The 14,983-nt window shown below is 37.4% G+C and overlaps 1 protein-coding gene across 5 annotated transcripts in view; it reads left to right on the top strand.

Annotated features, from left to right (window-relative positions):
• Positions 1-14,983, top strand: part of CNTN5 (contactin 5) — a 709,446-nt gene that overhangs the window by 501,305 nt on the left and 193,158 nt on the right. For all 5 annotated transcript variants that reach the window (XM_071803584.1, XM_071803595.1, XM_065832157.2 and 2 more), the window contains one exon: positions 6,312-6,407. In XM_071803584.1, coding sequence (XP_071659685.1) covers positions 6,312-6,407 — 96 coding nt within the window. The remainder of the gene's footprint in view (positions 1-6,311; positions 6,408-14,983) is intronic.

Here is a 14,983-nt window from a genome sequence, read left to right on the forward strand (position 1 = left end):
CTGTGTCCAAGTCATTTATGAAGACATTGAAGAGTACTGGCCCTAAGATGGATCCTTGTGGAACTCCACTAGTGACTTGTTGCCAGTCCGACATAACCCCATTTACTAGAACCCTTTGAGCCCAGCCTGTCAGCCAATCGCTCACCCACTGCACTGTGTGTTTATCCAGATGTTTGCTGGCCATCTTGTCCAGGAGGATACTGTGAGAGACAGTATCAAAGACTTTACTTTCCTTCTGCTTTGATTAACTCCTTAAATAACTCATCAGTGTCGTCATCCTGGCTGGGTGACCTCTAGTGGACTCCCACAATGTCATCCGCTTTATTTGTCTGTTCCTTAATCCTTACCCAGAGGCTCTCCATTTTACCACTGCCAGCTGTGAGCTACATGCATTCCAGCCCCTCCACTACATACAATGCCACTCCTCCACCTCTTCTACCCTGCCCATCCCTTCTAAATAGCCTGTAGCCATCATGGCACATCAGTCACAGGACTTTTCCCACTATGTTTCAATAATGCCAGTTACATCATATCCCTGGGACTGGGATCTGGCTTCTAGTTCATCTTGTCTTTTGCCCATTTTGTGTGCATTAGTGTAGAAGCATTTCAAGTGTAGCTGATTATGCCCTTCACCTTGTGGTGCAGTTGGAGGAATCTCGCTATCAGGCAGCTCCTCAAACTTTGGCATGACATCCTGTTGCTGGTCACTGACTAGCCTGGTATTGTCCCCTTCATCCTAACTTAATATGGTATTCCTTGAAAATATGTGTATGACAATACAAAATGATCTGTTAATTTCTTTGGACATCTTTATACCCTGTAGATGTTGTATTTAATTAATCAAATTTAGAAGTTACCTATACAATCTCACATCACTTCTTTTTAATATCTACTTTTCATTCTTCTATAGCCTGTGTTTGTGGGCTATTAAACACAACTTTTATATTTCCCATTGTTTAGAACATACAGCTAAACCATGTTTTTGTTTTAGGTTATAAAGGAATTTTGAAAAACACGTGTTTAATGGAATTCTTTTCTCTGTAAATCTTACGTTTTTTAAAGAGCAACAATTCCACCTCAAGGTCTATTTCTTAGTCGTATCTTTCAAACAAAGGAGGGGAAGGCTACGCTCTCTATAGTGACAATGCAATGAATAAGTTTGTCCTTGGCCTGACAGAAGTGTTTTACCTTGTGTAGAGCTATTTTTACCTTATTGTAAAGAATATTGCCCGCTTTAAACTTATCTTTAGATATCTTCAGTATGCATCTTTAAACATTTTAATACATATCATACAACGTCCATTTTAAACTCCGTGATAAATTTGCATGTAAAATAGTTTAAACTTACAGAATTGGACTAGCAGAAGACAATGTTCTGCACCAATCTAATTTCTACTTTTAAAGTTAATTGACTGGTTCAAGTCACTGATAATGAACTACAGAACCTTACACAGCTTCTATTCTAGGTTACCAAGCAGTAACTGCCTAAAATAAAAACAAAATCTGATTTCCATTTTTAATTTGATCTTAATTTCATAGCAGTTATCAGTGGACCATTGCCTGGGTCACAAAAATCTTCCTCCTCACTGTTGCTGTCATCAGCTGCAGCCAGAAGAGAATGAATGATCCCTTCTATGCTCACCTAAAAGGCAAACTACAGTGAAGGCAAATTGGGAAGCTAATAACTGGTGTAAACTGCTCTAACTTTTGTACAAGTCCTTCCTTCAATGGCAGAATATTTTCCCCTTTATTTAGTTGTTTGTTTTGTTGCTAGTCCTGCAAAGGTTTTGTGTTGCTTTGTCTGTCTTGAGATTTTTCTCATTTATTTTCCATTACTCCTTTCACCTTCTGCAAAAGCATTTGTTTTCTGTTGGGTTTTATTTAAGCTTGATACTCTTGTGGTGGTGAGTTTCATTCTTCCACAATGCACATCACTACGCACAAATTTGTGCTCGGAGAAACCCATACTTCAGCTTCTTTCAGCAGAATGGGGATGTTCACTGCAGGGACAGCCATACTACCTGGCAGCTGCTTTGGATCAGAGATCTGAATGCTTTTCCAAGTTTGTAACTCCTGTCAGAGATCAAGTACTGCAACAAGCTAGTTGTATCTGAAGCATAACGAGCACGTCAAGACAGTATTGCACCAAACCCATTGGATATAGTGTCTTGCATCTTCACTAGCTTTGGAATTTCTCTGCTTGTTTCCCTTTGATAGTAGAAACCACTCCTGTGTCCAAGGTTATTCTCTAGTAACACTGCATAACATTTTTTGAATTGAATATTTTTACAGCAATAAAGACAATTACGCTACTCCTGCCACACACGCTCCATCTCAAGTGTTCTTTGGTAATATTATGTTTGTATTAGAAATGGCAACTGACAGTTCACTATACATTTTCAAGGTAGTCAAGGTAGTCAAGAATATGGAACTCATGTAGCTAATACAGTAGGAACAGCTTCGAAAATAATACAATAGGTGTTATCATCTTTGCTACTAACAGTGACATAAGGGTAAATAATCTTTCAGAGCATAAGATGGACACCTATGGAGCACAGAAATGCATTTTCTTATCAACCAACCATATACATTATCATAATAGGAAAGACAGATTAATTCTATGTTAGGCTGTCCACATGTCACACATGTTGTGGGTTTATATTACAGCCAGAATACTGAACCCATGGCTGTCATTGCTATGTGAGAGGTTATGGTCCCAACTTCTGTCCACCCTTTCTTTTATTACACTTTTTTTTTTGAGTTTTTAAAGTAAAATGATAGGATTTGAATATTTTTCTAGTAGCTGTCTTTCTTCTTTTTTTCAATATGGTTGAATATGAAATGGCTGGGATTTTCAGAAAATGAACTGAATTTTACTTTCATTTGATTCTTCCATATTGGTCTTAAGACTTTAATGTGGGGGAACTGCAAGCATGATCCTTCACCTTTCCTTCCTTTTGAGCCTTCCTACATTTATTTGTTTTACAGCTAAATCCTTGCTTTTGTACCTGTTAATCCTCTTTTTTCACTGCATGCTAACAAGAAATCCAATTCAGAACAGCCAAAAGGAGCTGAAATTCAAAGCTCTTTTTTACCTTCCTTCTTTAGTTTGAAATTAATTGGTTTGAACAAATAGAAACTTGAGTTACACAATGTACTTTTATTTTTAACTAAAAAAGAAGATCCTTGTTTTTCATTTAGAGAAAAAAAAAAAAAGCAAGAAATAGTTGTCTATCACAATGCACACACAAAACAATAAATTGGAAAAAAAAAATCCTGTGGTTGCTATAGTTAGTACGAAAATAGCATTTATTCACCTGAGGAAAAAATAGCAAAACCTCCAAAACTTTTACTTTTATCTACAGAAGTCACAATTTAGATGTCACAACTTTGCCTTATTTCATGTTGACTGGCTTCCAGGTTGTGCATCACAGATAGTAAAAATTTAATCTCAGGAATGGAAACACATAACCATAGGTGACACAGAATTCTACATTACAATTAAATATTTCATCTTACAGGAAAGATGTAAATTAGATTTTTTTTAAAGAAAATGAAAAGTATTTCCCAAAAGTAAAGCTTTTTTAAAGTAAAACAATATTTCAAATTGAGTTTGGAATTTAAAAGACTGAAGTTCTTATTTTTTTTAATATAAAAATGTTTCTGAAAATTCTAATGATTTATTTTCCATCTAACAAGAAGTTGCAGAAATAAACTGTGAAAAAAAATTTCAGAGACATTTTTTTAGAAGTAGAAAAGTTTGCTTCCTTGTCCGGTTCTCTATATAAATTGCAGAGAACCTCTCCTCACACTGTTATGAATTTTTACTATTGAGCTCACAGTATTTTCATTTATTCAGCCAATTGGATTCCCTGATCCAAATATTTTCTAAAAGAAAAAAAAATATTGTGCATATAGCAGACTTGCGTGTGAGTTTCAGGTAGTCAGTGATATTAAAGCTCTTTTTCTGTTGTCTGCACCATAGGTTGTTTTTTTCCTCCAAATGCTGGTTAAGGAAGCACTAATATGATAATATTTTTTTCCAACACACAGAGAAGTGGCCTATGTGTTTCTCACAGAGCAGCTATTCTGGTTCCACAACATCTTCTCAAAACATGTTGAAGCCATGACACATAGTTCATGTTCTGTCCATTGTTTAAATTCATTGAGGTTTGTTCATGCATACATTGTGGAGCTTTGAAGGCATTTGAGGAATAAATCAAACTGCATGTTTCAGGACACAGAAGATTCGGCATTTCTTGAGACGGAAGGCTACAAGAACAATTTTATGGAAATTCAGTGTCATTCTTCCCTGAAAAGTTGACCTTGAAAAAATGTCCTTAAGGATACACTGTTTTTACAAGGCCTCAGCAATAAACACTAAAAAAGATTATTGTATTCCTAAACTGTGCATTAAAATGAAAGCTAAGCATTGGTTTCTTAGTAGACTGCAGACAATATTGGTTGATATATTAGCTTCCTTTTAGAATAATACAGGACTTAACACAAACGTACATAAACTTCCAAAGTTACATGCAAGTGAAATCCAGACATTCTTAACTAAGAAAACTTTTCATTGCAAGCTGTTCTTCCATCCAAAACAATTGATTATGCGGTGATACAGCAGCCTGTTACTTTCTAGATGTAAAATAATGAAAATTACCTTGCTGCAGAATATACTATCAGGCAACATTCATTAGGTAACATTTTTAAGTGAAATTACACCAGAATGTATTACAATCCATAGTGGTATTATTTTAAAATGCAATATAATATTTCATTAACTATTTCCTAGCAAATGTTTGTATAATTTGCGAATATTGACCTATTATTTGTTAAAATTCTACAGAAGCCCATCCACCTTCTCTCTAGTCAGATATGAAATCTACTGTTGAAATGAAGAAGTTGATTCATTTTGTCCAAAGACAGTGAAAATTTAGGTACATTTAAATTTCAGACTTCTGCCTATGCCCAAGACATCTTTTAGAAATGTTAAAAAAGCATTTGGAAATATTATAAGTCTCTTTCAACCTAAAACAGTGCACTTAAACCCATTATGAAATTCATCAAAGATCAAGTCATATTACTTTCAAAAATCATTGAACTTCAGTTTCATGCTCTACTAGGCATGGAGCAAGATGTGGAGTTTCAGCATCCAACAGAGAACTGTCAGCTGAGTACAGTTAAGAAAGTAATAATTCTACTCAACCTATTCAAACTGTTTGGTGCTGTCTGGCTCATACCAGCACCTCGGTACGCAGAAATTACCAGGTACAACTGGAGGTCATTGAATTACAATGAGAGATGTTCCCACTGGGCCCATCTATTCATATTGTGGATCCTCATTTAGTGCCTGCTGAAGCTTCAGTGTACTTTTCAAAGATATCTTTGGGAACCCTCATTGCAGCTCGCTTCACTTTGATCCACATCAGAGAGAAATGTCTCTGGAAAAACCCTGAGTGAATAGAGATTTTAGATGGCGTTGCTGGCACTGAGGAATAGATGGAGGCACCGGTCTGATGTCAGAACTGAGCTGCCATATCTGTTCTGCTACAGATATGCATACTAGAGCATACCTATCCACCTCAAATGTGAATTCAGATCCACTGTTCCATGTGGTAAATGGGGTAATCAAAGGCTTTAAATAAACACAATGAAATGTTCATAGCAGCACCCTACAACCTCATTCAAAAGTTCTTGTACAGAAAATGAAATGTTCTCTGTTCACCTGCTGGGAAGTTTTGAGGGGAACGTTTTGGAGGGAAACTATACTTACTCACAACTGGATTATGTTTATAACACTGAAGAAATTAGGAGGAAAGTATTTTAAAAAGAATAACTAACTTATAGATCAGATTTGGTTTTCAAACCAATAGAGCTGATTTTCCCTTTTTCTCATCACAAAGTGTCATGCACTGTCCAGGTGATGGTGACAACATCATCAGTCTGGATGTTAGCCAGGGTGTTCTCTCCACTTTTATTTTTTTTTCTCACTTCCACTAATGAAAAACACCTAACAGGATAAGATAAAAGGAAATAAAAGCACTGATAAATGTTTTTGTAAACTGTATTTATATTGTCAGTTGCTTTTCTTTTGATACTGTATCCAAATACACTGAAAAGATAACAAAGTGCTAATGCAACATGGAATACTTCATAATGGAAATGGATCTATATTTAAAGGCCCTCCTCTTATAGATTAAGATATGAAAAAAGGGAACTGTCAGCTTTATAAGAGGAAATGTAAGTCACACCAGCCACCAAGTTTAAAATCTTTGGTATGTAATTATAATGCTCTGTTCTTTTGATAGATCTGGGGAATTTTAGCGGTCGGACAAGAAGTGCTGTCTCTGTACGTGAAGGTCAAGGAGTTGTTCTGATGTGCTCTCCTCCACTTCATTCACCAGGTACAGTATGCTGCAGCTTGTTTGCACACTGGTCCTTTACGCTTATTATTGGATGCATCATATTTTAGATTTAACATGTATTTGATTGCAGAACTTAAAAAATGAAATATCCACCACTCTGCTGACAGTGTTTAAAGTACGAAAGAAATAATTGAAGTTCATATACTGCAGATGACACTGAATAGCAACAGAATTTCTGTTCCAAGATTGTCTTATTTCCCTGTATTAAACTTGAATATAGAAACAATAGTCTCTGTGCCACCAGTGGTGAATATGCTGCCTTGAGGTCACAGAAGATTTCTTTTAGAGTTTAGAAGCCTTCAGAAATATTGTTCCAAATGTCAGTGTCAAGATACAGTTGTTGAATACAAATTGTCTTTTGTTTTCAGGAGTACAGCCATGATTCTGGTTGCTTCCTCTTGCTGTATAGCTTAGTTTCAAGTACAACTGCATTATTGCAAGAAGTCAGAAATATCATAAATCCCATTAAATACCTGTGAATTCCCAAATGAAAGTGTAGATATTCTAGAGAGCTTACATTTTTGCTTTTCAAATTGGCACTCCGGCAATGTCTTCAGATAGCTAAGTACATCTTTGTATTTGCATGCCATATAGCACCTGGAGACAACATGGTAGACAGAATATCTTGGTTTTCATTAGATCCAGTATATCCCATCATTTTCCTCTTCAGGAAATTAGATTTATACTGAGAGGACTCTGTCGAAATCTGAGCCCTGGAAAAAGTAACATTTCAAGGTGAAGAGATATAGAAAATAAAGTTTCTTCTGAGTTTCCATTAAAGAAATTTGTTCAGTTTTTATTTATTCTGAAATTATTGTTATTACTATATTACAATTATCAATGTAATTAACACTTATTATCTTCTGGCCATTGATATGCTTTTCTCTCTTCTGTATTCATTCCCTTTTTATCATTGCTTTTATAGTCTGTTTCCGAGGTTGATACTACCATCTCTATGTGATGGAATTGAGTGCATGATGTTAAGGCTCGATGATGATAAGTGAACTGGGAAGGAAAAGAAGTAGGCAGAAAAGGCGAGAGATGGTTTCAACACTACAGCTGAATATGATTTCCACAAACAGAGTGTAAAGATAGATGGGCATCAATAGTGAAGTAGTCACACACCTAAAAACAGTCATTCCACAAAATGAACCTTATATGTCATCAAACTGTTTATAATTTTTTGTCTAAAATTATAATAGAACCATAGAATTACTTAATTGTTTAGGTTGGAAAAGACCCTTAAGATCGAGTCAAACCATTACCCAGCACTGTCTAGTCCACCACTCAACCATGTCCCTGAGTGCCTCACTGATACATCTTTTAAACACCTCCAGGGATGGTCACTCAACCACTTCCCTGGGCAGCCTGTTCCAATGCCTGACAACCCTTTCTGTGAAGAAACTTTTCCTGATATCCAAACTAAACCTTCCCCGGTGCAACATGAGGCCATTTCCTCTCATCCTATCACTTGTTACTTGGGAGAAGAGATCAACACCCACCTCACTAAAACCTCCTTTCAGATAGTTGTAGACAGTGATAAGGTCTCCCCTCAGCCTCCTTTTCTCCAGATCCCTCAACCACTCCTTATAAGACTTAAGCTTCAGACCCCTCACAAACTTTGCTACCCTCCTCTGAACTCACTCCAGCACCTCAGTGTCTTTCTTGTGATGAGGGGCCCAAAACTGAACACAGGATTTGAGGTGGGGCCTCACCAGCGCCAAGTACAATCACTTCCCTTATCTTACTGGCCACACTATTTCTGATGCAAGCCAGGATGCTGTTGGTCTTTTTGACCACCTGGGCACACTGCTAGCTCATATTCAGCTGTTAACCAACACCCTCAGGTCCTTTTCCTCTAGGCAGCTTTACAGCCACTCTTCCCCAAGCCTGTAGTGTTGCATGGGGTTCTTGCGAACAAAGTTCTGGACCCGGCACTTGGCCTTGTTGAACTTGATATGATTGGCCTCAGCCCATCAATCCAGCTGTTTCAGATCCCTTTGTAGAGCCTTCCCACCCTCAAGCAGATCAACATTTGTACCCAGCTTGGTGTCATCTGAAAACTTACTGAGGGTGCATTCAATGCCCTCATCCAGATCATTGATAAAGAGATTAAACCAAACCGGACACAATACTGTGCCTTGGGGAACACCACTTGTGACCAGCTGCCAACTGGATTTGACTCCATTCACCACAGCTCTTTGGGTCCAACCATCCAGCCAGTATGTTTACCCAACAAAGATTATGCCCATCCAAGCCACAAGCAGCCAGTTTCTCCAGGATAATGCTGTGGGAAACAGTGTCAAAGGCTTTCCTAAAGTCCACAGCCTTTTGCTCATCCACTAAGCAGGTTGCATTGTCATAGAAGCAGATCAGGTTAGTGAAGCAACACTAACTAGTCATAACCTCTCCTTTTTTTTTTTCTTTTTTTTTTTTTTTTTTTTCCCCAGGATCCAGCCAAAGCTCTCGATTATGCTTTTGGACTTATAATTAGAAAGATTCCAATGCAATGTTCTACTGTAATACACTTATTGCCTTTGATGGTCAAAAACTGGTATCTTTTGTTTTCATCAGTGGGCCAGCAAAACCCCTGCTGTGGAAATTACTGTGCTCACAGACAGTGCTCAGTTGGTTTAGTTTATATTGTTTGAGCACTGGAATTCTATGCCAGCAGGAAAATTACTTCTAGGAAAATATTTTGATCCCTTGTTGGCATAATTTTGACACCATAGCTATGCCAAGAAAGGTTCTTCAGTGTAGAGGAGTAATCACTGAAATCTGAAAAAATTGCATTGCTGTGCAGATGTAAACACAACCTCACGTAGGAGGGAATGGGATTTGGCCTCCCTTTCTTTCTTCACCATGTAATGAAGAACCACATAAAATCCCCCTCCAGCTCCTTACTTGCAAAATACTGAGGGGCTGCAAGTCCTTGTATTGCGATGGGACAAAAAGTGATATTAGTATAGTGGCTGGAGTCTCCTGGGAAAGGGGAGAGCCACTTTCATGTGCCCTACAAAAAATTCCACAGCTGGTGATGTTTCAACAGTAAATCACTCCACAAAGCTTGGACACTAAGGTACAAGACATTAATGAAAGATGACTGCTAGATCAGAGTCAGTTTGCAAAACATAATTTTGAACAAAGGCAGAACTTTAAGGGGAGTGTGAAGTCAATCCTGAAATTAAGCAGTGAATATGAAACTTCTCATTCAGTTACAAAACTCTTTTGCAGAAAAACTTCAAGGATTTGTGCACAGGAACATCTAAAATACTTTTTTTTTTTTTAAGAAATTTTTACCCTTATAATCACCTGGGAGATGAACTTTCAAGTGAATATTGAGCTATTGTAGTGGATATATCTAAGCTAAAGACTATTTAAAGCATGTGTGAAATGTGTGAACTTGTAAGATTAAGAGGATCATGGTTTGTGGGGCTGTTTTTGATGATAGAGAATTTTTTGTGGATGAACACCGCAAACTTCACTATATTGATTTATTCACATCGATCAGCACCTTTAGAAATAATTTTCACTTACTTATCCCAGGAGATAAATCCATGATACAATATCAAACCTAATAATTCTCCAGAACCTTGTAAGTAATTTCTCCTTCAATAGAATCACATCTCTCAATCTCTGAAGTCAATACCCACTTAGAAAATTGTCTAAGAATTTCAGGATTGAGCCTTTTTAGAAAATGACAAAATCATCATGGGAAAAGAAAGACAACTTAATGGAAGAACATGATATTAAAGAGATATTGGTTTATTAACATGTTTTCAAATAGAAGATAAAGTAAATACTTTTGATTGAATAATACCAATATTCCATTCTTACAGAAAACAATTCTAGAAAAATCTGGAAGTCTTTACAAAGCATCAGTGACTGAAAAAATACTACTCTATTTGAGAAGAATTTAATCAGAAAACAAGTTTCATATGTATACAGACTTGATTTCTGTTTATTACTGCTGTGATATATTATCAAGAGGCAATGCAGTAAACAAACAAGCACAAATTTATGATATATATAGAGAGAGATTAATCATATAGGCTTTCATTAGATTGTTGTGCAAATATTTGACAGAGGAAATAAGGGGGGGAAAAAAGCACCAGAAATATAGTCAGAATATTTGCAGTGCAGATTCAAATGAAATAATAATTTATTGGTTTTAATAAATGGGTTTGTTAAGTTATTGTTGTCTTTGCTGAGAAGCAGCTAAGCACCAAACTAAGGGAGTCTTTTGGGAAAGACACTGTCCCTGTTTTCAGAATAGTGAATAAAACATTCAACCAAAAGGATTTTGTGCAGATTCCTTATGACAAACAGCCACCAGCAGATTCTCACCTCCTGGTTTTCCTGGACCATCACTCCAAAAAAATGCTGCCTCTGACTTCACTGGGAGTTCTGTAGCATTTTAATGTGTCTGCTACAGAAGCTTTTCCACTAATACTTTTTGTTGCAGTGCCTGAAGTTGTCCCTTGTAAAACACATTAATCATGGAAAACCTGATCATAAACATTATCCTTTTTTTTCCTTCCATAAAGATAACATTTGATTCTTTCCCACACTCCATTATATTTTTCTCCTAAATGGGTTTCCAATACAGTTAACTCTTAGGTAAGTTTGCTAAATTAGAGGTTCATTAATTACCAACAGTTTAAATAACAAGCTTTGTTTGATGTCTCCGTTTTAAAAGGTCTCTGCTGCTCTTTTTCCATAAACAGGATTGTGGCATTTCATTGTGGTATTCTAAAGGATGTAAATATAGAGTTTTATTGAGTCATTTAATCATCTTAATTACAAGGTTTACCACAGCAAGATTAAAAATGAATGGAAGATTTCATCCAGTTTTGCATGTTTCCCTCAGAATTAATACTTTCAGCTGAGCTTTTTAAGGCTTTTATTCAAAGCTTTCAGTATGAGCTTAATAGAGGACGATGATTCCCATTGTTAGAATGAGAACAGTGCTGATGCGCGCAGGGAAAGGCAGATGCGTGCTCCCTCCTGCCTCAAAGGGACGCTGCCGTCTGGAGGGAGCACTGAGGCTTAATATTTCCACAGTATGTAACATCCGTAGAGATGTTAAACTACTTTATTAAAAATTTTTTTAATCATTTTCTAAAGGACAAAGTTGATCTTACCTAGTTTGGAAACTGTATTACAAGCTGTATCTTTTACTCCTCCCCTTTAGTGTTATAAAACTGTAGTTGTCATGAGAAATGCTTCAGTAAAGATGATAAATGCCAGTGCTCTGGGGATCACAATCCTTCCCATGCATCTTCTGGATGTCTCCATGCCATGTTGCTAAACTGGCAAGCTGCTAAAACTAAACTTTCTAGTAAGGTCCAGCATGTTTTGTCCTCTTCTATTTCCTACACAGCTGTCCTAGTCCTCATATTCACTGGAGAAAGTCACATCAAATAATGGTTTTTTTAAGCTGTTTTGTGCTCCTATTCGTGTGTACTTTGAACATACACAGAAAACTACCTTGGAAGTAAACACAAACCGGTCACTTCTCACTGCTCAGTGTCTGCAAAGGGAATCAGCTGCATTTGTGCTAAAACTGCAGCTTTGGATTGCAGCTCCACTACAAGTAAGAAACCAAGTCCAACTGAAGTGCTGCAGCTCTCTAGTTCAGAACTCCCCTGATTAGGCCCATACTGCACGAATTATACATAGAAATAACAAGGGAGGCTCTAAATGACCTCATTCAGGTACACAATTGAAAGAAGTAGACTTCTCCAGGCAAATTAGTTATGATAACAACATTGTTGTATTTGGGCTGAACTGCCCTCAGTGTTCTCATTAGCTTGTTTACAGGCAATTGGCTCTGGTATTTGCATGCAGGACACAGCACATCCAGTTTTGAAGGCATCTGTATATCCTCTTCCTCCCTGTTCACTAAGCTGACTTTTGTGAATGCAATTCACAGTGTCTAACTATTTATATGGAGGCCACAAGGTTATCTCAAGGATGCAGATTCAGTCCCAGGATCCAGACACCACAATGCTGTGTGTTTCAGTGCACAGCATCAGAGAATTTCAGTCTTTATGTGTATCTAGCTGTTACCAGTTTCTTCAAAAGCATAGGAAGCTTGCATGAACTTAGATCTCTGAATCTCCGTCTCTCTCAAGACATGACTGGGTGCTACCTCATGACGTTCACTATAGGTGAGGTTTCTTCCTGATCATGATTTGATGTATGTGTAGTTCTGTATGTATTAAATAGCAAAGCAATTTCCAAATCTGTTCTATTTTTTTTTTCAGATCTGACTTTCTGATATATGATATATATTTTTCTGTCTACACTTCCGATATCTGTTTTTGATGGAAAGCTGTGTAATTTGCTTCCAGGAAAGACCAGTGTAGGTGAAACAGTTACATTTCTCCTCTCCCTTGAGAACAAGAAGGACTATTTTGATGGTTTCTGTCAAAGCACTGGCCACTCCTAAAAGAGCAGCTGGACTGGCCATGCCTCCAACCATCACTTTCCCTTAAGCTAAGCAGAACTTATGAATTAGTCAGTACCTTCTATCAATAGTTTGTAGAGATTAATATGTAAGAAACTGGTGGCAGCAAATAAAAAAAATCACATTCACTGGACATAAATATCATCTACAAACTGCCAGGCTTGCTGGGAAGGTAGAACTGTCCAACACCCTGATACTTGTCCTTCTACTAGCAAAAGTGAGGTTTAAAGGAAGTTGTTAAATTGTTAAGATCATAGCCAAATTTGTGTCCTAGACTTAACAAACAGTTGATCTGTAATAAGGGGATCCATGTGAAAATATACAGAACACCCATCTTAACACCGTTTCATTTATCTCACAACTGCATGTCAAAGTTTGAGTTTCTTCACACTTTTTAATTCATCATGGGAGCATCATGATAACAGAAAAAAGGCCACTTAGTAACAGTATTAGAAAATTGTTGCTAACTGTGTAGGACAGAAAAGTTTATTTAATAAATCTATAATCTATCATATATAGAAGGCAAGATGACACAATCACAGAATCACAGAATGGCTGGTGTCCAAAGGAACCTCTAGAGATCATCTAGTCCAACCCACCTGCTAAAGCAGGTTCACCAGAGCAGATCACACAGGATCACGTCCAGGTAGGTTTGAATGTCTCTAGAGGAGACTCCACAACCTCTCTGAGCAGCCTGTTCCAGTTCTCTGTCACCCTCAAAGTGAAGAAGTTTCTCCTCATGTTTAGATGGAACCTCCTAAGCTTCAGTCTGTGCCCATTGCCCCTCATGCTGTTGTTGGGCACCACTGAAAAGAATCTGATTCCATCCTCTTGACACCCACCCTTGAGATATTTATAAGCATAAATAAGGTCCTCTCTCAGCCTTCTCTTCTCCAGGCTGAACAGACCCAGCTCTCTCAGTCTTTCCTCATAAGAAAGATGCTCCAGGCCCCTCATCATCTCTCTAGCTCTCCACTGGACCCTGTCTAATGGTTCATTGTCCTTCTTAAACTGAGGACCCCAGAAGTGGACACAGTACTCCAGTTGCAGCCTCACCAGGGCAGAGTAGAGGGGGAGGAGAACCTCCCTCGACCTGCTGGTCACGGTCTTCCTAATGCACCGCAGGGTACCGTTGGCCTTCTTGTCCACAAGGGCACGTAACTTGTCTATCACTTCTTGACATAGTCATAACACATAAATGATCATAATGTATATGTAAAATATTTTAAAGGCACTGTTTTGAGAGCCACATGTATCAACTGAATGAGTTACTTATGAATTGAAAGGTTCCTACACTTCCCTCTTAGCTTTTGCTATATTTTTGTGTTCATTTGATTTTAACAGAATGCTAATGAAGCTTTAAATGTACTTTTTGATAATGAGAGAAAAAAATATTTTAGAAGACAGATGCACAGTCCTTCAAACTCTATATTCTTATCCTAATTCTGAGTTAATTCCATAGGGTCATCTCGTCTCTTCACTCAAAATTTTTCCCTGAAAGAATCATAAAGATGTTTTCCTCTTGCATCCCCTACTTTATCACTTTTACTAGATTTCTTTTGAAACTTTCTTGTCTAGTAATACTAATTCCCATGTGTGTTATCATTAAAGAGAATGCTCATGGCCCCTGACATGGGCCAATATAGGAATTCTTTATCTGTGCAACTGATTGATGACTATGCCGGTAGTTTTCATTATGGAATGAACAAACACAATTAACTTCTTTTTTTTTTTTTTTTATTCTGTGGTCTTTTCATTACTCAGTACATGACCAGTAATTTTGTTCCTGACTTCCCTGGAGCACTTTACAGGCTTTCCTTCCTCAATCTTGTTGAAGGCATGCATCTGAGGTTATGAAACTCAAGAGTTTGGGAATGATAGAATTTTCTGTAGGGTAGCATTGTAACAAGCTATGATTGCCAATGAGGAGTTACTCCCCGTCTGTTGGCAATGTGTTGTTATTAGATTTTAATTACATTTTAATGATCTGCATGTGCCCCAAATTCTAGGCAATGTCTGCATAGTAGTCACATGGATAGAAAATGACTGCCTATTTAAACTTTCTTGACATAGAAGTCTAGAT

The sequence above is a fragment of the Patagioenas fasciata genome, chromosome 1, assembly GCF_037038585.1.
Source record: "Patagioenas fasciata isolate bPatFas1 chromosome 1, bPatFas1.hap1, whole genome shotgun sequence".
Taxonomy (NCBI): Eukaryota; Metazoa; Chordata; class Aves; order Columbiformes; family Columbidae; genus Patagioenas; species Patagioenas fasciata.